Genomic DNA, 24,760 nt, shown 5'->3' on the forward strand with positions numbered 1-24,760 from the left:
GATTTCAATTAAAATGCGAGATCACACGAATGCGTTAAAAGTTAATGTCCCGCGCGATGTCATAACACTCCCGGCAATAAATTCGTCCCAATAAAATAATAATGGATAGTGAAAATTCTATCGCTCTCTTTCTCTCTAGTAAGCGTGTCGTTGAAACGGCGATAAAATTTCACGACGATATATAGGAATTAAATTCTCTGCATATTCATTTTCGCACTGTTAGAATAACGAGAATTTACAAATAAATTTTCTGAAACAATCTCACTAACTTCTTTTCAGTTTGAAAAATGTGTTATTTATAGATTCATAATCCGTAATAAAGAGGTACTTTAGTTCGCTCCCTCTCTTTAGTAAGGATAACACACGGCAATTTAGAAGCCCCGTTAAGTCCCGTCGATTAATTAAATTCCAAGGGGCGGATAACGTTGGATGTTCCAGGGACAGCAGCCGCAAGCCGAGGACGAGAACACCCCGCAGAAAAGGGTCGACAAAATCTTCGACCAGATGGACAAGAACCACGACGACAAGCTCACGCTCGAGGAGTTCCGGGAGGGTAGCAAGGCCGATCCCAGGATCGTCCAGGCGCTGTCGCTGGGCGGCGAGTAACCCTGATTTCCATTACGAGCGGCACACGACCCTTCGAAATCGGAAGTCCCCGCGCCGTCGTCATTAGCGTAATTATCGGCGCGAGCTGGGCGCTCGTCCCGATAATCGGCCGATGAGAAACGACCCTGAGGAAAGGCAAGTCCACATCCGCGCGGTTTGGCATGCACGTAATAATCGAATAGGCAATAAGCGCGAAAAGCGTCTGAGATGTAGAGGTTTGCGAATATTTTTGGAGAAATCTCTCTCGTCAAGAAAAAAAATTATAATCTATCTCACTTTTTCCACTCTTTCTCTCTCCCCCAGCCCCCTCTCTCTCTCTCTCTATCTTTCTATCTCACTTTCGGAGAAGATCGATTCTCGTTCCTCGTTAGTAAATCGATCCCTCCGTCCTTCATTAATGATTCGATTTCGAGAATCTCGCGATGCTAAATAGATGTGTAGCGTTTTCAAGTAATCGTAGCTTTCAAGAAGACTGGACGTGACAAATTACATTCTTATCTAGAGAGCGTGCAGGACTTCAATATGAACAAATTGTTAGAGTACGAACGATGAAGATGTATATATAAATTACGAGGGGGAGAGCATTTTCTTGTCGGGGCGCTCTCTCGCCTCAAAAGCAGCTTCTTTTGTCGCGCGTTACTCCTCCTCTGCATTTTCCTTATTCATTCGACAAAGTAATGTCACGGTAATGAGATAACAAATAAAATTCAGAGGAGACGCTCGACGAGCGGCGAATTTCAACGAAGCTCACTGGCGTTTCCGATTATTGCAGCGCGGTTCTATATTAGGTACAAAAAAAAGAGGAAGGAAGGGAAAAAAAACGAAAGGGTAGCAGGGAAATTGCAGCAGGGATAAGCATTCAAATGCAGACAACTGATCGCGCATTGTGCGCCGTTGCGTAGCAAATATGAACAAAAATTCCGAAGTTACACAATGAGGCACGTACGTATTTCAACAATACCGACAAAAGAATCGGGAGACGTGCAAATTTTACGACGATGAATAGCACACACAATAACAACGAAAGAGGGTGCAATCCGTCTCTATTCTTCTGCATTCTTTTTTTTCTTTTTTTTTACGCAACGCGATTCTATTAAATTTTCTCGTCATTCGATCTTAATCACGTTCAATCAATAAGTATATCGACACGTTTGGAGACATTTATATAATATTACTTTATATAATATCGCTACTTCAGAAGTGTGCTGTCGATTATTCATTTTTAAATGTCAAAAAATGATGTCGGATATTAACGAGCGTTGCGTGCCACTGACAAAATTGCACCAGCGATTTGATGCCCGGTCGCACCATTTGCGCGTGCAAGTGATTTCTTAACAAACCGCGAATGTGCCATCGACTCGCGTTACGTAACGGCGGCATTAAACGGCGTGGCAAAAATTCGGCGATACGGGGACGGTGACTAAGCAAGAAGGAAAGAAGATGGATAATAGCAATATACTCTTTCCGATATTAATGAGTGTTTTACGTCACTTATACGAGAGAGGAAGCGACCGGCCATACAATTTACTTGCATTTGCAGCGCAGCCGTATCATCAATAGAATCCTCGCCGGATTATATAGAATGTGAAATCGAAGAAAAGCGAATATAATTAAAGTAAGTATGGGAGAACGATATATATGCTAGTCTTGAAGATCACGAGAAGTTATGTTATGTGTATCGCGAAATACGCTCAGAGATAATGGGATATTTCGTTAGAAAGTGTAGAAATAGATTTATAAAGACAGCGAGACTAATGAAAATAATGAATGAGAGATTTATTAAATATGAGTATCGCGTATATAGCAATAACGATCGACCGTCGAATATTAACGAGCAAAGTTACATTTACTTCGTAGACCTTTCAAAATCTACGTGCTTTAATTATAATCATCGACGCTCTTGATGCTCCACTTGTGAATTTCAACGATCTAATTTTTATTCAAGATGACTCAAGTAGAATAAAACTTACGATCAATAAAAAATAAAAGAGAGTTATCGAGCGTCACTTGGAACGGGCACTTTTACCTAGAATAAACTGATTAGAATTACATGAAAAACGACTCGGAAATAAGACTGAAAGAGCACGATAATCTATATTTTTCGCATAACGATCGATCGATTAATCATCATTATAATATAAGACGTACTTTCATGAAATATGAAAATGAAGTCAAAGATAAGAAAGTGGCGGAAGGGATAGAAATATCAGATTGAAATAAAGCGAACGTCGAGAGTGATTAAGCTAAATAAGGGAAAGGTCGAGCTCATGAGATAGATCTCTACATTATGCGAATGCGATTAAGGGAAACGAGGGGAAACAATTGACATTGAAAATTTGACTCGATTGACACAATTGATTGTCTATAATCGCACGGTATACCGAGGAGACAATAAAGCGAGACACACATAGGGAGAGCGAATAGCGATAACGACTTGCATTTAGTTAGTATAGAGCGCCCATGCGATGTGACATTATTGGTACACGGATTTATCGGAATTTCGGATCTCCTATTCTCCGATATTAAGGAGAGCGTCAGATGTTCGTCGGATAAGAGCGGGGAAAATCCAAGGCGACAGAGCGAGAGCGCCAAGGACGATTAAAGAGAGTAGGTAGATAGATGGAAGTAGGTAGGAGAGAAAGACAGCCGGATCGATCCGTTATAACATTCTGCGAGATATAGCCGAATGAGTGTTCGGGCGAACTTACGCAAAGAACAAAAGGAAAAATGTTGGAGATAATCGCACGAGAAAGGAAGAAAGTAAAGAAAAGCGGAAGGCGAGTTTAGCGGTTAGCTATGTCGATGTCGCTTCTTATATATATATATGGGACGAGGATGGATTCTCCACGACAATAAGGAGACCCGGGTGGCGCCCGTCATAAATCTTGCACGGTTCATGACCCCTCGGTCAGCCCTTTTAAAGAATAAACCGACGTTTACACGCGGGGGCGGATAAGAATTGTCGTTTCCGAGGAAATTGGAAAAACATCTCGCGAGAGAAAAAAGAGGGAGGAGAGAAAGCAAACACGACGGATCGGTAGCGTAAGAGAGATAACGGCAAGTTAAATAAGGTCCGAGAGAGGATCGCCGACGGCTTATGAAAAATGCATAAGCACTCGGTCTGACGCTGCCATGCAATATGTAACGCGTTGCTGCCAAAAACTGCACGATGCGCCTAGCTGCACTTCCGCGGGCAAAAACCAGGATTCGACGAAGGTTTTTTTGGAGACCACAGAGGCTCGCGAACAGCTTCGGTTCTTATTCAATGGCACAGTTTCCCCCCTCTTTCAATTTTCAAGTTTCGCATCGCAAAGAATCCGAGACGCGGCGCGGTAATTAAAACCGTGAAAGTAAAAAATTCACTCATTTTGTCGGTAAACGGATAAAATATGTACGAATATACAATCGTATGTTAATGAGCGAGATTTAAAGCAAGTTTACGACGCGTGCTCCTGCAAAAAATCTTATTGCTGCGAAAAATTAATGTTTAAATGCGTTTTAATGCAAAGAAAGAAAAAAGTAAATTTTGTAAAAGGTGGAATAAGGAAAGGAGAGAGAGAGAGCTTTGAGAAGCTAAAATTCACGGTACCATTGAATTTTCAAAGCGGGGGTTCTATCTTTTTCTATATTTCTGCACGTTCCGCTATTCTACGACTGGATGAATGTAAAGCGAGAAAAGATACGAGTCAACTTACACAGGAATGAGTCTGTGACAGAGAGAAATGCCGCATAACCGGCAACAAAAATTCACAAGCCCGGATATCTCTAGAGATTTAAATGCAACTCGCGCGCGCCACGAAGCGTACGTTATTACTTCAAATAACGTGCATTTGCATATATATTTGTAAGGCGACAAAAATTTTACGCACCGGATGCGGCGCGTAAAAATATATAAGCTCGACTGACATAATAAAACGATATTTACCCTAAGAGACAAATATTAAGTTTGCAAAATGTATTCGGCAAATTTGCGAAATAAATCATTGCGCTTTAGAATCCCGACTGTTATCCCGCGTGATTTAGAGAAGCCTTAAGAATCCGCTATCCATTTCGCACGCGAGTATCAACCATGTGCGAACAATGCAATGAAATTCCATGAATCTTCCCGACTTTAAAAAATAAATCCCGTCGCTTTAAAGAAATAACGCAATATTCGATTTTCATTCATTGCAGCGCTTTTATCCTTAAATTTTTCACGCGTGAGAGCTATGCAAACCTGCACCGAGATCCGTGTAATCATCCGCGCAAATTACGAATGATTCGCCTGCGATAAATATTATTTCGTCTCATCCGCATCTGACGAAATGAAAAAGCAAATATATCGAAATTTTTCGCGTCGAAAAATCGACGAAATTCGCGCTTATCCGACATTTTTCAGAACGAATTTCCGCCGCGCCGTAAAAGTGCAAACTACCCATATTTCTGCAGTCTTCGTCGTCCGCGTGTCACGATATGTCATATGATAATTTTTTTTTCGTCATATACTGTATCAAATTGGCGACGCTCGATATTACGAGCATCCCGTGTATCTCTCGTGCATCTTCATTTTTTCTTAATTTTTTAGCCAGCGAAACTTGCCATCGCGTCGCGTCGACTCGCTATAAATTCAAGGCGCGCGTGCTTGCGCCTTAACGTCATTCCATCCCCCGACGCCTTTATCCCTCTCTTCTCCCGCCCTTCCTGCGTTCTCGCCTAAGTTCTCACGTGGGTAGAATTTCGGTGTTGGCTGTTCGCGGATAAGTCTATTTCCGGAATAAAACTTGAACGTCGGCCAAAGCGTCTTCGGTTCTCTCCGGACGACGGAGACTAACTCATTTACCGCATACATATATTCGATGGCGGTATTTTTCGCCAGCGCTCGCGATCCCTTCGTAATTCCACCGCTAATTTCGTTTGCCCGAGACTACTACTAGTTGCAGATTTTTCTCGCTATTCAAGATTTACAACTACCTGAAATTTGAGCTATTCTTTATTCCTTCCTTTATTTTTCCGCACGGTTTCCATTCGTAAAACTTCCGAGCATTTTTCATCGCCCTGTATACAGAACATATTTTTCTTCTCATGCTTGCTTTGCTCCTTCCCTTACTTGTTTGATTCGTTTCTTTATCGAGCTATAGCCTGCAGAATGTATAGAACGAGCAACAATGTGGTTAAGCGAATCGCGCGCAACCCAAGTAAAATCGCGGCGATAACAATAGTGGCGGAGGAAATTCCGGGATATATGTTTGCATACTGTAATATCTCAGCAGCTAGGAGCAACGATTAATTATACTCATGATAAACTCAAAAGCCATTACGTCCTCGACGATTGTGTTTGTTCATGTAACTTTAGTTGGTGTTTAAGAATTCGTGTCAACGCCGACACCTCTCATCCTTTTCAGAATTCTAACGACGTATTATTACTCCCATTTATACATATGTGATTTCAAAAGATCCTTAAAACAAACAATATACGCCGGGGTCGTCGTAAATTAGCATCGCGGTCATCAAGCGACCTACTCACGAGCAAATATTAACAACTCTCTTGTCGAACCACCATTTGTGGTGAGTCAATCCTTCGAGCGATCCCTCGAGGTCGAAATTAATCAAAAGACATGCGGGCTCGCGTGACGAAAATCAATATATCCGAAATTCGTCGGAAGTTGAAACACACGATGCGTCTGCAGCAACATCGCGCGCAGATGAGATATCAATCACTCGTTACAGATCGACGTATCCCATTATTTAGCCACGCCAAATATTTACGATATTCGCGAGAGTCGGAGAGACACGCGTGTGATGTCCGCGGCGAAATGGCGCAGACGTTTTCTCTGCGTGACAGGCATCGCAGAGTAGCTCGATATTGGCAAACTTCCCGACTATTTTTTCTTCCTTCTTCTTCTTTTTTTATATTTTTTTTATTTTTCCCCCCAGTATCTCCCCGAGGAGCTCGAGTAGCATCGGAGATATTTGTCGATAGAGATGATATCGACAAATATCTTTCGAGATGCGACATTATAACATTATTAGCTGCGATTCGCTTCCGAAAGCGCGCGAACTCGCATTTCGATTGCAACTATTGGCCGCGATATTCTCTTACGTAATTCGCGGGTCAGGGATTATGACGCATCGCTTCTTCGAGAGGGATCTTTTATCATTCTGCGGGATATGCAATCGAGGGTCCTCGACGCGTATGTCAGTATCTTGTCTTATATCATCGGACGTGAAGAAATTGAAGTATTATTAAACGAGAAATTACTTGCGCGCGCGAATGAATTTTTTTAACAGTACCTCTATTAGTTTGCGGTACAATAACGAGAAGCGAATATACACGGGATGAATAAAGTGGACGGACTTAATCAATAACATGTATAATAACATCGACTTGTTGACTTGTTGGAACGTAGTAGTAACTAAAAGAGTATTTTTCTCGAACGTTAGACTCTTATTCCTCGCGTCCGAGGATTTATGTGTCATGTTTGCGTCGATCGAAATTTTACGTAAGTAGATCGTCGCCGCGGAACTTTCTTGTATATAAGGATTTTAAAATCCCCGACAAAGTCGCTCTCCTTTCCGTTCGATCATCCGAGTAGAGACTCTCCGAGTTTTGCGCTCTCGCAAAAGTTAAAATCGACGAATAACCGGGATAGTAATCGCGCGCGAGTTCAATCGTTCCTTCGGATCGATGCGGAGAGTATTCGGAAAGGAGAGATGCAACCCTCTTTCTCGAAATCGCTCACGTTTCTCTCTGAGCAGATCGAGTGATACTCGATTCGACGGGAAATACCGTACCGAGGGTAAAGACCATTCCAAAATCCTGCGATCTCGATACTCGCTTAATTGAGAGAATTGCTGCGCTAACTTTCCGCGATGTTACGAACTTTACAGCGCTGTCAGAGGTCAGAGTTCCGCTCCAGATCGCGCTCGCATCAAGGAATTCGCCAAAAGCGCCCGGGGATTGTCGAGAGCTTCTCTCATACAATATCTTGTTCCCGCGTAAACAAATAAATTGTTATTGAAATGCCACGCAATTTCAACGCTTCGATATCTATCGTTTATTTTTCGCATTTACGTCCTAGCCGAGGCTTTACCTGTCTATATACATCGCGACGATAGTAAGTCGTATTGGGAATACGTCCTCTGCTACTTTCCACCGACGCAATGAAAAAGAAAAACGCGGCAGAGACAATATTTATCAATCCAGAGAGAATAGTTTGTAAAAGCAATAACGGTCCAGAAAAATATATATTTCAAAGCGAGACAGAGCGAAGAGGCGGAAAGTGTTGTGTACGTGCAACAAACCGTCTCGCCTGCTGACGAGACATAAAAATCGGGCAAATGTTGGCAAAACGCCACGCGGTGAGACACGCAAGAAGGCGAATCGCTGCCGGAAGGACCTTTAATGCCGACTCGAGGCAGGCAGCCTTAATTGTCACGCGCGGATCGGCGTTTAATCACCCCCTTAAGCAACAAACAAACATCAACGAGCTGCCGTTATCCGAGATGTTGGCGCGCGCGCGGTTTCGCCTCGAGAGAGAGAGAGAGAGCGCGAATTCTCCACGCGAATATAAATATTGGCGAAGATCAACACGTGTCGTGCACGCGCATCAGACTTTAGCGGAGCTTGCAGCAACCCCCTCAATTTAAATAACGACTATTTCATGACGCGTATTTTACACCGGCGAGCAAATTTACCCACGTCCCGGAGATTTATTCGAGAAGCCGTCATCAGAAATGTGAAAAATTTCGCATTATTTCTCGTTCTCTCCAGCGCTTCGCTGGTAGGCGTCACGTAGTTATATTAGCAAAATTATGTCAAGAGCTCAGTCACTCTTCTTATATTTTTTTATTTTTTTTTTATTTTTACAAGTCCGACCCTTTTCATTTCTCGAACACGATTTAGGCGTTCGAATTAATGCAAATGTTGCATATCATTAATATAAATATGGTCGATCCCTGCATAAAAAAAGTGAAAAGTCTAATAACTGAATATTTCTCTGAGAATATCCTAGAATAATATATACAGCGGCAATTAAATAGATTACGCGGCAAGAAATGATTTATTCAAAAGTATATTTTTCATCGTTCGTACACGTAGATTTATATTCTTCGATAAATATATTACTATTGTTACCACTACAGTATGTAAAAAGAGCGCCGTAAAAAAAAGTAGTACCTAAGGAAATATATCTTGCAATTTAGAGGATTCAATCTTTATCACGATCGCTTGACTCACTTGGGCATTTTCAGTCTCTCTTACTTTGAAAGTTACTCGCGCAGGGAAACTCTCTGGATGAATCGTCAGCTCGTTATTTTTATGCTTCTATGTTACTTCTAAGATACTTCAAAGTAAGGCTTCAAGCTCGATTTCACATTACTATCACCGTACTACATAAGATGCTGCATTCTTGCTGACGACACTTTACTCTACTTCATAGGACTTTACGATATTCCTGCGATTATGACTTACGTGCGTGCTTGCCTCGCGGAATCGTGGACGTGGCTCGAAGGGCCATTTTTTTCGTAGCATGCCTCGAGCATGTCCTGTCTCTGACAAGTCGGAGTGAGAAACTTTTCGACGCGATGAGAAAAGCGATTTTCTTTTTCCTACGAGAGGGAGACAAGTTGCCGAGACGAAATAGCTGTTGATAGCCGGTTTCGCTCGTTCCGACCTGTCCGAAAGAAATGGATGTAACCCCGTTTAAAAGTCTACTTCGAACGCGGTCCTGGATATCACTTGAACTCTAGCAATAATCGTGGAACACTCTGTTAGATCGTGGCGAAGGTTTTTAAACGTCTGTCGAGCGTTAAGTGCTGGTTGCACCAGCATCAGTTAGCGTAAACTTAACATTTCCTCTCTGTCTGCGCGCAGGGTTTCTTGTAAATTTTGCAGCAAAGTTTCAAGATCGTATAATCTGATAAACTTGGAGAATATGGAAATTTCAGCACTAAATACACCTCGATGTAATTGTGTCTAATTAAGCTTTATTTAATATATAAATTACTTTTTTGCACTTGAGATCAATCGAAAAGTAAATGTTTTATTAATTGTTCGCACTTTACTTATTTCGCTGTAGTTTTAATTTCACTTACTTTAGTCAAATCCAATCTCCAAATTTATCAAAGAACTCGCATAAATAGTATACTGTAATCTAGTCGGAGATAAATTACTGATCTCATCAAATTAATTAAATCAGATTATTGGTGCAACCCAAGAAGGTGTGCGAGGGGACGAATCATTTCGGTAACGCATATAAGATGGTCGGGGTAAAGAAAGCTAACGATGATCTTCTGTAACGATCGCTTCAGCCTCCCTCTTCCCTCGGTTCTTCATTTTTACGAAGTTGTCGCAGCGATCGAAAGTTTTATTTTTCTATCACGCGTATCCGATTTTGCTTCGGCGCAGCGCACCCGCAGCATCATTGCGTCAAAAGTTGCAAGACGAGCCAGGGGGAAAGGGGGAGCGCCGTTGTCGCTCATCTCGATCAGCGATCCATCGCGAATCTTCGCGACCCGGGATCTTTATCGCCGACGTTCGTGCATCGATCTCAAGCGGCAACGGGGTGTCAGGTGGGAGGAGATTGCGCCAGCGGGGAAGTAAACCACGCGCCATAATGAAGAGAGATTTTTAGAAGCGTTTTAATGAGAAAAGAAGTAATCCATCAGCTTTAGCAAAAAGCTTTCGCAATATCCGCGGCCGGCCCCCGTGATCGGGGGTTGATTTTCCTTTAAACGCCGGACCTGAAACTGTTTTTCTACTTTTCTGGCGCAAAGTTGACCCCGCTGATGGACTCTTACCCCGGGTCAGAATAAACAGAGAGATATATATGAACGGGTAGAAGGCGCGCGAACGGCCGATATGTGTCGAGTTAAGTTTTTATCTCTTCGTATAAGAGATTATTAAGTAAAACAAAAAAAAGTCGTTTTAAGCAATTTTTACAATTTTCAACGGGAAGCGCATAAGTGTAAGAGCCAACTCTCGCTTAGTAAAATTCTTAGATGCTTTTCGTGTTAAATAAATTCTCGTAGCATTGCTTTGTACGAGCTGAGAGTCTCTCGTAGCTCGCGAAAAGAAGGGGAAAAGGATGAAGGGAAAAAAGAGGGTAAACGAGCGCAACGAAAAGTGCTGGGAAGATGGAGAGCAAGGAAAAGAAGGCAAAAAGCACTATACGTGCCTGGCGATGTTTTCCAATCTCACTACGTTCATCTCGGCGCATCTTTTTCACGAGCAGTAGCTCACGAGGCGTTAACGTTAATAATTGACAATTAACAGGCTCGCGCGCGTTCAAGATGACGATGGTGGAAAAAAAACAATACCGAGCAAAAAGTACAATAAAATATCGCGATAAAACCCCGGGGGTCATTATGTAACTATCAACCCGAGATAATAATTCCATTTGTATTCGTTAAACGTGTTTTGCATATTTATTTGAGCGAGAGCCAACGCGCGCGATAGAATATATACTTGGTTTTCATCGTTTAAACAGCTTATTCTTTACGATTTACATAATTTTAACCACTAAAACGACTCGATTCCATTTCGATTGTGCTAATGGCTGTGAAATAAGAGTTCTCAATTGCAAATTTAATTTAGCAAACAGATCTCAACGTCGCATTTATTCGTGCTTGCAACCGTTTATCGCGTATAATGTAATCGACTGGATCCTTGAAGCGCGTTACGGTAATTAATTCAAAGCCGTCGTTCCGGTGAAAGATTTAATTTCATCATATTATGACGAAAACAAGATATTTGTCACTTCGCAGATGACTTTCCCGAGGCTAATTGTATCACAATCAAGCACAGCTCTCGCCTTTAATTTGCGACAGGAGGTTTTAACGTTTACCGGAGATCAGAGAGGCGCTCCATTGAGAAAAAGACGATGTTTTCGAGGATAAAACTTCCTACGATATTCGCGCGAACTAATACCGTCCGCGAAATTGCGCCTCTCTAACTCCGAGATTCGGAATTTTTATCACAGTCTCACGCGCTCGGGAATACGATCCGTGCTTTCAATACCGTATCGCGGAAACAAATGGAACGTTTATGGTGATTAGATTCGGTCGATTCAACGCAGAACAGCTAGACTCCCTTGTGTAAGAATTTTCAATATCATATATTTTAGGCCTTTATTTGCTTGAGTATTTTATTAATGGTTAGTAAAACAGATAATTTGTTGCAGTTTTACATGCACGAGAACGTTTGTGAAGATTAACCTTCTGTAACCCATTTTCCGATTATTATTGCCGCTCTATTATTCCTCCGGGAAATGTTGAATATCTCGGAAGTACATGAATCACGATATATCTATAGTTGTAAAAACAGCTTTAGGAAGTTACCGTGAGTTATAGAAGGTTGATGTAAGAACACCTACACGATTATGCAGAACGTCCCAGAACTATTATTACTTCTTTCATTTAACGAATTTTTTGATCATTAAACCAATCTTTTTTTTGTAGTAATAAATCATTTTAACAAGTGATTATACATATATGGACTTTTAAATTAATATTAAAATTTTATTAATATACAAATAATTATCACAATATCCTTTTCTTAACTATTTCAAATAATTTCTATACTTATTTTAACTGAATTTTGCGATACTTTACCAAAAACAATATTTATCATTGACAATTTAAAAGTTATAAAAATAAAAATGTGTTATACAATCACACACGTATCTTCTTAATATATCAATTATATAGTGATGAAAGAAATCGTAGATGAAAGAAGTAGCAGTTCTCTCTGTGTACTTAAGTTTCTTAATTAATTGGCCGAGTTAAATACACTATTCCATTGTAAAAATGCAAAATGTAAATACGACGATCAATGTTGTAAATCATTTATATATGTTTTCTTTGATACTCACTTTCCGAGGACAAACGCTCTGTAGAAGACGATAAACGTAAAGGAATTGCAATGGAATTGAACAGAGATACATATTGGAATAAGCGCGTTAATTTTTTCCGACATTTCTCTCTACAATACCTTCTCTCTCTCTCTTTCTCTCTCACTCGTTTTACGCACCGTGATCTCGAAAAGAGGATTTTTCGATGCTAATGTTAAATCAAGAGTCTAAAATATATTCTACTATAGTAAGATTATTATTCTTAAGCACTGCGAAGTACGAAAAGGCTATTATAATGTGTACCGTTGTACTTATATCGCTAATTGTACCGCTACTATTACCGCTAGTATGTACTCTAACGCTAACTACTGTTACTATATTTGCAGCAACGTGCGAAACTTTTCCGTCTAAAAACATAATATACACGAGAGACACGCCAATATAAACACACGACACACATACATCAACATACGTGCATATACATATATATAATATATATATAAATATATATATATGCATATATATGGACACACATGCGCATACATACCCGACATGCATCCATTCGACGCACACGAAAGGAGAAACACGAACAGTAACACTTAATAAACGTCAACATCATTGTTTTACGAACTTTCTGTGATAATTATTAACAATCACTAAATACGAAGAGAAACATTAACGTACGTGAGGGAAATGGAGAAGGTGCGAGATGGCGGAAAGTCTAACGAGGGATGGAAAAAGCACATTGAAACGATGGGGGAGAGTACGGTGCTGAGAGATGGGACGAAAAAGGCGTCTTGTTACGTGATATAAAATTATTGTTCCGTAGTTTGTTGTACGTAATCGATGATCTGTTGAATCGATGGTGAGAAATGGTTGCAATTGCTCTGATCCTGCGATCGATATGATAAAAAGGAGGAAAAAAAAAAGAAGTAAAGAAGCAGAGAGCGAACGCAACAAATAACGCGACCTCGAGACGTTGCTCGGTTATCACAAAAATCTAAGCGCATTGTTATTTTGTATGGTCCCATGCGTTTTTTCTAAATGACGAGACATCGTGACATCCGATATAATGGTGATTAATAAAAATAACTTCAAGCACACCAGACGTTTTTTCGTATCTTTCGAAACCTTGTTCTTTCCTATTTCTCTTTCAGTAAAGTTACTTGGCTTCTTAAACATGCAGTCCTCGAGCTCCATTCTGCCGGTAAGAAAATAAAGTCTTCTTATATATATAGTTCTTTTAGATCTACTTAAGTATTCCTTTACTTATAATTTTTGAAGTTGTATAAATAGCTTTTAAGTCGCGCGTATGCAAAAAGTATTTAGTATTTAAAACTCCAAAGTTGAAGAAGAGAATGTTTCTGTACATAAGATAATTTAAAGAATTCCATTCGCGCAAGGCTGCCAGAAGCAAATTTTAAGCAGCATTTAAGCGATTGCGAAATGCATTCCGCGCGCAACGTCGATGCTATATTTATGCAACATTATAAAATAAATTACGGGTCTCTCTCTCCCTCTCGGAAATATGTTTCCGTAAAAAATATTTTCCTCGAGAATTATTTATGTTCGATACAGGTACAGAAATATATATGCGGCGCTTGAACGAGACATGGAATTATCGGATAAAATCGAAGGATAACGCGGGCGAAAAAAGAAAAAAATAATGCTGCCATTGACTGAGGATGATAGTAACCCGGCAAATGCGCTCTTGCAATATCGCGTTCGCGGATTCGACTCGGCTTACCGCTTGAGCTGTCGCAAGTGCCAGATGCAGCTCGTGCAGCTCATCCGCGCGCCGAACGTCCTCGTTCAGTGCTCGTATTCTGAATCGGATCTCCTGAATAGCCATCTCAGCGATTTTCACTTTTAGTCGCTTTTCCTCGGTCTGCAACATATATAATCATCCCCTATATAGTCGCTGAATCTCGCCCTACAAAGTCGGGGAAACGCATACTTCCAGTCGATGCAGCATCAATCGGTAACCCAGCTCGTCCCGCAGTTCCGATTGGAGCAGATTGTCCGCATCCCGATCCCATAATTCCGCATTCGGAATACGCGATCTCGCTCCGGCGGCGTCGCTCGCGATTCCGTCCAAGTCGTTTGGTTGATTCCGCAACGACGCCGCGTTCTCGTGAATTTTCAATTCCTCGCATCTCCCTCTGCAGCACGTTGAATCGCGAATGTCCCGGGTATGAGAAGCGGAAAAATCTTCTGTCGGCAAATCTTCCCGGTTAGTCGCAGAAATGCCTCTCGCCTCTGAAATGCTCGATTCCGAGCATGTAATTTCGCTTCGCCATGCGAATTTCGACGGTAGAACGGCAGATTCTTTCTTCGCTGACTCCAATTTCCGGCGCGTTTCAACTGCGTTTTCTCTTTTATTAATTACTCCGTCGTGATTATCACTCTGTCGGGGTTGTAGCAGGAAGCAACGCCCTTTTGTGGCGACTGCAACTGTCGGGAAAATGGAGTGATCGTCGTTCTTGCGTTTCTTGCCCGGCGATGCAGCTGATGGTTGAACAGAAAGATGAAATTTTTTGTCGCCGCGACATGCCGGCGATTTGTCCGCAATTTCGACTTTCTTGCGAGCCATTTTATTGACGCGTTGAAAATGCATTTATTAAAGCACAAAAGCGCAAGAAATAACATCGATATCTTTTTTCCCAATAAAATATATTCCCATCAGATCGAATTTAATTGCATTGCATCTATTGTTAACGATCGAAATTAAAAACGGAAAAAGCAATAAAAATAATAATACGATATAGAGGGCAGATAATTATTCATCGTTATTACATTAATTAAATTACACTAACGCACCTGACACTGACGCAATTGATAAAGAAAATCGAGAATTGTAGAAATTAAATTAAATTCTATCACCTGAGGCGACGGAAACGCTGCTTTGAAATGAAGATCTATCTAGCGGCACGTCTCCCTCGCGTTTTCTTTTCGATTGTTGATTCTGGTTGAAAAGCTCGGGAGTTTTTTCGGGCAAATCGGGGCAAATCACGGATACAGTTACGCTATTGTCCATGGCATTGGTATTAGACACTATCACGTCGGTACCGATTGATTTTTCCAACTTATGGTCTATTACACTCAATGACCTTGTTTCTTCATAAACCTTATTTGAAAATCTTTCTCTCTGCGACATCTCCGAGCTAAATTGATTCTTTCCGACTGAATCTAAATCTAAAAATTATAAGCCGCTATAATATCCGTTGATAAAAATCGATATACTTCTTTTCAGTGTAATCTTCCTTTTTTAATATTTTATAAAATTTGTGAAAAAGATGTATGTTTTATAAACAGAATATATAATTATATTTTATAAACAGATAATTATAATTCTTAAATTTTATAAAAATGTCATTGAGAAATATGAATCGCATGAATGACATATCAAAGAAAGTAGGTATATCGATTCGATCGGATAATTCTTATAAATTCTTATAAAACGGCGATTGGCTACTATAGACGTTCCTTTTACGCGGTTGATGGCCTTTACGAAGGTCTAAGAGGTCCACATAGAAAGTCACGATATTCTTTGCCACACTCAACGATAAACGAGTAGAATAATAAAAAGGATAAAGAACTCCGGCGCATTATTGAGTCTTGATAAAAGCAGATCGCGGTCTCGTAACGATCGAACGAATCTAAAGAGGAAGCTTATCGACTCACGAAAACTTGGCAGATTTAAAGAAGCACGAAATATTCTTTAAAACGACGACGGCGACGACGATAAACGAGCCGAGCCGTAATAAGGATAAGGAAGGTAATAAAACTTAAAAATGGCCAAGTACTTTCATAGAAATAGCTTATCGTCGCGACACACGCTAAGAGATTGAAAGTTAGAGATATTTTTTGAAATATCCTTCAAACGACGACGTTGATATTGAAGCGAAAAATATGACAAATAAAAATCATTCATTTTTTTTTATTACACGTAAATCGTGTAATACAAGATTTACGCTAATCATTAATAAAAAGATCTTTCCGGTGTTCAAGAATACGATGTAGTAAATTTCACTTTTCATGCTGTAATTCAGTATCGTATAATTTTATATTTTAAAGCATACTGCATTCTCCGATAGCCATCTCGTTAGACGGTCCTACTCTACGAAATAATTACAACCGGTAAAAAGAGATCGGTGGACGGATTAAAACGATTGCCGCAGGGAACTTTAAAAACGGAGACATTCCTAAAGAGACGCGATAAACTAGAAACATACCGGTCGAGAGAATCGTCGTGGCACTTAATTTCCGTAGAAATGTTCCATTATCCCCATATATCTGACGCTGACGACATCCTGACTCGACGACGTTCCGCGGCGACGCGTCGAGACGAAGAGAAACGCAAGGAGTGGCCGATGATTCCTTAGTGATCTTCGTCGATTCGAGATTATCGCGATTTTCAGGAACCTCTGGATTCAACAGCGATTCCTCCATCGCTTCTTTCGAAGTTGCGTTCGAGTGTTTTCTTACACCCTGTATAATAATTTGACACGAATCGATTTTACATGAGAATTTACAAAAGAATTTGCGGCAAGATAATAGCGCGCGAAGATACGATAAAAAGGATGTAAACGGGATTTTGAATAACTTTTGGCAAATATTCAAACATTTTCGCACGAACGTGCCAAATCGTAAATTCGGCAAGAATATAGCTCGAAAAGAAGCGAAAACGATCGTCGAACCAGAGTCATAACGTTCTTGCATAACGTCTAATGGACTGTTCAGAGTAACGCGCGAACTATTGTATGTGCATAACTTATTATTATCTTACACGCGTGTTTATATATGTACATGTATATATATATATATATATATATTTATACTTTCATCCACTTTTTTCCAGACTCTCGCGAGAATGGGAAATAGAAAAGTCAGGAGAAAGGAAGAGAGCAGCGATAAGAGAGACAGCCGAAGGCGAATCGAGACGAGAGCGAGAAAAAGACAAGCGTTTATTTAGCAAGGCGAATTTCAGGTCACCCATCGGACGCTAATTTCACGCGAGCGCACACCGACACAAGATGCAAGAAATCCCGTACGGGATCCCGCATGGCCGCAATTTACCGTCTGTGTTCTCCTGCCGTGGTACTTGTAGTTCTGCCAGTACTTCTTCAGCTGCGCCGAGGTCTTGCCGGTGAAACCCGCGAGATGAAAATCCCGCTCGATCCCGCGCCAGATCTCCCGGCGATCAAACACCGACGCGCTTGTGTCGTCTAGCAACGGTGCGTACTGGCTCATTATATTCAACAGATGTAACCGTTCGTCCTTGCTGAATTGATTCCTCCTCCGATTGCCGTCCTCCTCCTCGTCCCTCGGGAGATGACGCGGTAGCATCCTCGCGATGTGATCCAGGGTGATTCCCGCTCTTCCGCTCTCGGAAGATAAACTTTCCACCAAGACTTCTTTTCGCTGCAGGACCTCTTCTCTCGCCAGGACTTTCCTCGCGGACTCACGGCGAGTCACGCGCGTCGATTTTTATCCCGGCTTTTGTTTCGACATGCAAAACGTGCTATCGCGATGCGCAAATTTTTTTCCCCTCGCGATGCGTACACTCGTTATATGCCACGTATGGACGAGCGTTTGAAAACGCTTGACCCCGTAGAAGAGGAAGACGAAGAAAGAGACGTGTCGTCGAGTTCGATCTTATTGAAGATCCCGCACGTCTTAACCACCTTGCGCAATCTTCTCCTCGAGATTGTATTTTTTTACGTATGCTCTCGAATGAAATAAGTAGCAATAATATATTGTAATAATTGTGTACGATCGTCTCCATCTCTTCCTCGCTTCTCTTCATGATACTTATCCGCTACTACTCCGATATTACAGGAGCGTATCGCTGCTATTGTAATTGTATGCCCACGGGACACTTAACTTTCTATCATCTGAACACGCGTCTCCTGCGCGATGACTACATGGACATATCGTTGTTTGCGTAATGTTTGCCATCCTCGGCTTCCTGAAGAGATCTTCGGTGCGGCTGCGGGCGAGTAGGAGTTTAACGCAATTTGCGGCAGTTCGGGAAGTAGTTTCGAAAAGGGGAAAAAAGTATTCGGTAGACTTTATTTGCACGGGAGAGAGAAACCCAAACGGATACGTGAAACAAATGCGAGTGTCCATCGCTTCAAACGAGAACGGTAATCCTTGAGAGACAGTCCAGGCCAAGAAGATAATAATGTATAACGAATCGATCTTCGAAATTTCTCTCGCAAATTTTTACAATTTTAATTTATCTCTTATTTTTTCTCAATCTTAATTTTTAGTTTTTTTTTTTTCACACGCAAAGAGAACCGTAATATGCATATAACCTAGGATCGTTCGTAGTATTTTAAAAGAGCGTCGCGCGAGAAAGTGACAGCACTCTTTGTGCGCGACCGTAGTAAGGTCGTAAAACGTGCAACCGTCACGGCGAACGTTCAACAATATCCGCTGATTAATTACACATTTTCTCCGCGGTCCACCGCCGCTCGGGACTTTGCATAATCCCGGCGAAACGACAGGTGGTAACCCAGAAAGCGAATCGATAGACGGATCGTTCACGCTTCAGGAACTTCAAAGAAGCAAATTCGTCTTTAGCGCCTCTCTTAGCGCCTCATTCTTTTCGACGAGATTTTCGCTCGTAAAACACGGCGTCTGGTCTTTGTGTAGGCCGGTATATTGCACAGACCGGAATAATCGGCCAACGCGAACAATCGCGCGAGCGAGAGAGAGAAGGAGAGAGGGTCGTGTTGGATATCAGATATATTGCGAAAATCACAATCGAACGACATTGATGAGAATGTGGACGAGATTAGTGCCTGGCGAGAAAGTGCGAGACACGTTATTATAAGCTCCTCTGCGAGTAAACGACGAGTAGGTATTGCACGAGAGAGTTTGTGCGTATACCGCAAAATGACGCGGATAAAGCGAGCGTTGCGAAATTGCGCGCTCAACGTTTCGCGGCTACAAATACGGCGATAGAATCGATTTTCGGGACGATAAGAACTGTGTATAGCGCGTCGCATGAATTTTACGACTTACGCCCCGCTTGTTTGATATGCGCACTTTCAATCTCGTATAATCCCGTTAAAATTCCGGGATTTTTCTCGTAAATCTTATGGTTTTTTGCATTCGCACGACGCAACGGGAATTAAAAAGTCTGGAGCGTAAGGACGAATCGAACGCAATTTTTCAAGCGTAATATGTATGTAGGAAAAAGCCAGTTATTTTAAACGTTATAGAAATTCTTCGATTGAAATTGAAGTCGTAAATCAACTTTGCTTTTCCCGCGGCATGTGTTTGGAAAAGCGACGTTCATTGAACATGAATAATGCATTTATTTTGAATAGCATAAAATTGCACGATTCTTTTTGGCGAAATTAAAGTAGTAAATTTCGAAGAAACATAATGATCTAATAGAAATGAGATTTAATGAGTAACGCGATGCGCTCTCATCCAAATCTCTCAATCGTTACGAGAATATTATTGGCAATTGGCGCGTTAACGTTTATCCTATATTTATCGATGAAAGAAATTACCGAGTGATAAATGCGACTCGGATGAACTGATCGACCTCGCGAAATGCCAGGATAATGTTATCCCCGACATAAAATAATTAGCGGATTTTCGTCGCGGAAAAGCGAACTAGTCGTTTTTCGTCATGACACGAATTAATTCGCGAATCATCGTTTATCACGATTAAAGGGCAGACAGAGAAATTTGATCCTAATCTATGAGATACCTAAGCATGAGCCAGCTGAGCCAGAGTAATTTCGGACGGAAAGCGCAATCACGTGACATATATGTATATATGAAAAAAGAACGCGCGCCTCGCTTCCGGAAATATGGAAAAATGAATAACGAAATAGGTTTCATTAATAACCCGTACGCGTACGGGAATATTTGCATTGTAAATATTGCGTCTGGCAAACTAACCGACGAGCGGAATTAACGCGACGCGATGACCCCCTCCGTATACGTATGCCAACAATTCGCCTGTAATATAATACAAACGTGCAAAATATGCACAATCTGCTTAAATCAATATGGAATTTAAGATGGAATCTTTCTTCTTCTCTCTAGAGCTTTAAATTAAATCGGCCGGAAAATATAATTCAGGTAACTCGAAATCGGTTTCGCGCCTCCGCATATTCACAAAGTTCACGTGTCGAATGTCGGAAAATTGAGCCGGAAGCGATCGTGGTATTAAGTGCTTGTTAGAACTTGATGATCATCTCGAAACTTGTCCGAGATGCACAGCAACGTGTCGCCGCGCGATTGATAGCCCTAATATAGAGTCGCCGACTAATTAATAATCTCGTGCTTCGAAATGGAGGTGCACAAGTATCCAATCTTGCCGCCGGCGTGTCATTCGCGACAGGGACCATATGTTCACGAAGGAAAACACTACCGAGGATTATGATGCCAAGTGATTGATGGTAGGTAGTTATCATATACGAAGACGATATGACGCCGCGCGACCGTCGCGCATTATTTCAACATGCACGCGGGACATAAGGACGCATGGAGATCCAATCGGATTGTGTAAACGTCGGTCCCCTGGCATAATGGGTCAGCTAATGTTTTTATCTCACAACTAATTCTGTGTGCGTATCTTACCGTGAGAATAAACCTGCGTGCATCGCGCGGGCGAGGACGCGATTACGATCTAGATTAGACTCTCCGACAATTTGGCCTCGGTCACGTTTTTCCTCGGCTTTATTAGAGAACATACTGTTGGACTATTTTGCTTAATAAATGCTGTATAAAAAATGTATCAAGTAGAAATCTCTGTGTCACGTATTATTGATCCTGTGTTTTTATCGCGGCGCTAAAAATAATTGTTTATTACCCTCTCGTAAATAATAAACTTCGTGTTAAAGAAATACAACCATATATCACAGAAAATACATATGCTTGTTTCAGCAAAATAACCATCTCTTCCGCCTATTTTCTCTTTTGTCAAATTTATATATTTATTTTGCAACTGTATCTATTTTCCTTGCTCCAAAATCTAAAATTCGGTATATAATATCATATTCTTCTCTCTCTCATTTTTTAATATACATATGTATATATGTATTTATTTATAACTATATATATTCTCTATGTATATATTTCAACATAATTTTATTTCTATATATATTTTTCCCCTTTTTTCGCGTATCTCTCTTATTGGTAGCATACGTGTAGTAATACGCGTATGTCTTTGCCTTATTACCGTCTTTAAGACGTAATAGTCCCTAAGTCTCCGACAATTTTTTTCTCCGCGATTCCGCGCGTGAAGTGCGTGCCAAAAGGTAATTGGTCCCAGAGCACGTGATGGTTTTATTATTTGACACGTGACGTAATGGGAGATGCTTGGAAGAGAGAATTACGGTAACGAGGAATAATTATATAGGTACGGATAATGTATCGATTACACGATAACGGATATTATTGTATTCTTAAACATGCGGACGAGCAGCGATGGAAATATATAATATTGCTTAAATAAAGTATTATTATTATCCTTCCAAGGAAACGCGATGTATGATTAATTTCATATACGATTTCGCGCCAACCCCCGTAATTTCCAAAGCACGGCCTCGTGCGCGAAACGTTAAAACGACGGGGAAGCGAATGAAACTCGTGAGGCGTGAACCGCACACATGTGTGTGAGTAAGTCCAGTCCTAAATTATCTCGTTAAATTTATTGAGCGCACCGTTGAAACGAGGCGACTGGATTGCGGCTCGCCATGCGCGAATTATTCCGGAAAACGATTCTACAGACGGGCGCGCCAATAAGACAGAACATTCTCCCTTTATTCGTCCGTTTCCTGACGGTGCTGCGGTTGCTTAACCGATAATCACACCGCAGACCACGAGAGAAAATTTTAACCACGCCGTAAAACTTTTTCCTGAACCCGACGTAACAGAGAACTAACGCGACTTAATAACGCGCACACAAAACGGACGTGTCGATACGGAGCGCGGTATATTGCATGAGCGAGCAGCTGGTAACGCGTTGCTTGTGTATGTTGGTATACTACCGTTGCACTTTGTTGCATTTCGTGAAATTGCATGGCACGCAGCGGAGTACGCACGCAACGGAGACCGGTGAGATGCATCTCCGAAGTGCTTTCGCGAAACGCGCGGAGGCGTCTAATGACGACTAATGACGTATGATACAGCGCCAGATGCATCGATGCACTCGCATCACATTTGCCACCCTCGCGAATGCGCGATTAGATGCTACTGTACCGAGACACACTGAATATTTGGCACGTTGAATGTCAGGCTGATGGACTCTGCCGAATGTTTCACAACGTTAAGAAAGTACTTGTTTCTCTATCTCATTTCGAACCGATAAAATAAGCTTCTCGCAAAATTTGATCGACAGTCTCGACGCGCTTAGTTACTTTGTCGGACAATCGGACAATCGACATGTCCATAAATATATTTTCGTCTGAATTGTTCCTCTACATCTACTTTCTCTTTTATAAAGTCTCCGTTCCCTCGGTTAAAGGTCGTCATAAAACTTTAGATTTTGTCACGAGTCTAGTTTGCATCATTCCATATTTGGTTGAATGTGATTCACAAATAACATAAGACCGATCTTGTAATCTTAATTACCGTTAACTAAGGTCCAATCTCTAATTTCGTCTCTAATTCTATCTCTTTATACTTTTCTAAAAAGAGACAGAGAAAAATATTACAGAAAAGAATGTTGAATCTCTTTTTCATTCAATTTTGAATAATATTTATAACAGCAACATATATTTTAATTAAAAAAAACATAATAGAAAAATAAATTTGAGATAATAAAATTATGCTAAATCATCTGTTCTAAAAAGACACAGAGAAAAAATATTACAGAAAAGAATGTTGAATCTCTTTTTCATTCAATTTTGAATAATATTTATAACAGCAACATATATTTTAATTAAAAAAAAAAACATAATAGAAAAATAAATTTGGGATAATAAAATTATGCTAAATCATCTGTTCTAAAAAGACACAGAGAAAAAATATTACAGAAAAGAATGTTGAATCTCTTTTTCATTCAATTTTGAATAATATTTATAACAGTTACATATATTTTAATTAAAAAACAAAAAAATAGAAAAATAAATTTGGGATAATAAAATGATGCTAAATCATCTGAAATACTAACATGTGTTTTGATAAACAACCAATGAAACGTGAAACGATATTCATCGTATCAAACGCATAGTTCCTCTTTATTACCTCATTAATTCAACTAACATAGGTGCCATGCGATTACCATAGAATACCAAAGAACATATTTCGAGACACAGTTGCATAAGAATAATCATACAATCCATCTGTTATGTGAATTATAAACGAATTCAGGATGGACGAATTAGGTCGTACCAGGAAAATTTATTTATTTATTTAACAAAAGAAGGCATATTTCACTGGCGCAAAAATATAGATTTCCCACTGATCGCCAAATTAGGAGCGTACTTTATACCCGGAAAAGATCGCGGTATCGTCTCTCCTTGTAAGGGGTAACGAATCTTTGTGGACGTAGAAGTTCATATATTATCGTCATTATTCCCGAATGTGTGATTAAGAAAGTCATTTTCTAAAGTGCGAATCTCCAAGAAGCAATAGTGCACCTCCAATAATACTGGGCACATAAATCATTTAACAGGTGTTCACATTGAATTCGCATTTTACATGGAGCTCTCAATCAAACCCTTGTGAAAGATGTAGGATACATGATATTATTTTTACACGAAAGAGTATTTCTGATCTTTTGTCGATGACCTAAATTATATTTATGTCATACTCAGAAATTTAGTATTTTTATCTTTATAGGAACTGAAAGTTAGTGAAATATGTGAAATATATACCAGAATTTTAATTTATCTTATAAATATAATTATAGTTATAATTAATTAACAAATAATTATGTAAAATACATAAAAAATTATAAAAAAATAAAATTTCACGAACGTATGTTGCATATAATATTTTATGTTTCATCTTTTCCCATGTTTTTTAAAAAATATGTATTTATCGCTAAAAATTAATCTCTTCGTCATTATCATAAAGTTGAAATATTTTGTAACAATAGCATTACAAGAGGTAATTACTTTTACGGCAAGCCTAACGACTAAAATGCATAGGCTGTAAACTTGGGTGGAACTTCGAATGTGGGATATTTTCGCCTAATGCAATTTCGTCAGCGAGTGCTTTTTTCATCCCGTTGATGATAAAATTACGGCAGGCTCGGTGATGGCACGCTCTTTCTACAGAGTGTGCCTAGGTAAGGGGGTACAATACCTATATAAAGCTTGAATGAAGATGCTCCCAGCTATTCACTC

At 40.4% G+C, this 24,760-nt stretch overlaps 3 protein-coding genes across 6 annotated transcripts in view; 1 reads left to right on the plus strand and 2 right to left on the minus strand.

Annotated features, from left to right (window-relative positions):
* Positions 1–8,125, plus strand: part of LOC145934036 (frequenin-2) — a 42,575-nt gene extending 34,450 nt beyond the window's left edge. For all 3 annotated transcript variants that reach the window (XM_083034229.1, XM_083034230.1, XM_083034231.1), the window contains one exon: positions 439–8,125. In XM_083034229.1, the coding sequence (XP_082890355.1) occupies positions 439–606 (168 nt within the window). In that variant the 3' untranslated portion in view covers positions 607–8,125. The remainder of the gene's footprint in view (positions 1–438) is intronic.
* LOC145934038 (uncharacterized) overlaps positions 1–24,760 on the minus strand; it is a 96,658-nt gene that overhangs the window by 63,016 nt on the left and 8,882 nt on the right. The window lies entirely within an intron of this gene.
* Positions 12,809–18,637, minus strand: LOC145934336 (uncharacterized). The gene is made up of 6 exons (XM_083034697.1): positions 17,514–18,637; positions 16,670–16,925; positions 15,318–15,629; positions 14,392–14,942; positions 14,182–14,322; positions 12,809–12,841 (listed from the first exon to the last, which is right to left on the minus strand). The coding sequence occupies exons 1-6, from the start codon at positions 17,781–17,783 to the stop codon at positions 12,809–12,811; spliced, it is 1,563 nt and encodes a 520-aa protein (XP_082890823.1). The 5' UTR covers positions 17,784–18,637.

The sequence above is a fragment of the Prenolepis imparis genome, unplaced genomic scaffold (assembly GCF_030444845.1).
Source record: "Prenolepis imparis isolate NDT839.2.m4 unplaced genomic scaffold, iyPreImpa1.0 SCAF_3, whole genome shotgun sequence".
Lineage (NCBI taxonomy): Eukaryota > Metazoa > Arthropoda > Insecta > Hymenoptera > Formicidae > Prenolepis > Prenolepis imparis.

What these genes read in the sequence shown, in the direction of transcription:
- LOC145934336 (XM_083034697.1), bottom strand. Translation starts at nt 17,783, where the DNA reads ATGCTACCGCGTCATCTCCCGAGGGACGAGGAGGAGGACGGCAATCGG. An exon ending in CAGCGTTTCCGTCGCCTCAG is followed by an intron (nt 14,943 to 15,317) that starts GTGATAGAATTT and finishes TTCAACCATCAG; the next exon opens with CTGCATCGCCGGGCAAGAAA. An exon ending in TGATGCTGCATCGACTGGAA is followed by an intron (nt 14,323 to 14,391) that starts GTATGCGTTTCC and finishes TATATGTTGCAG; the next exon opens with ACCGAGGAAAAGCGACTAAA.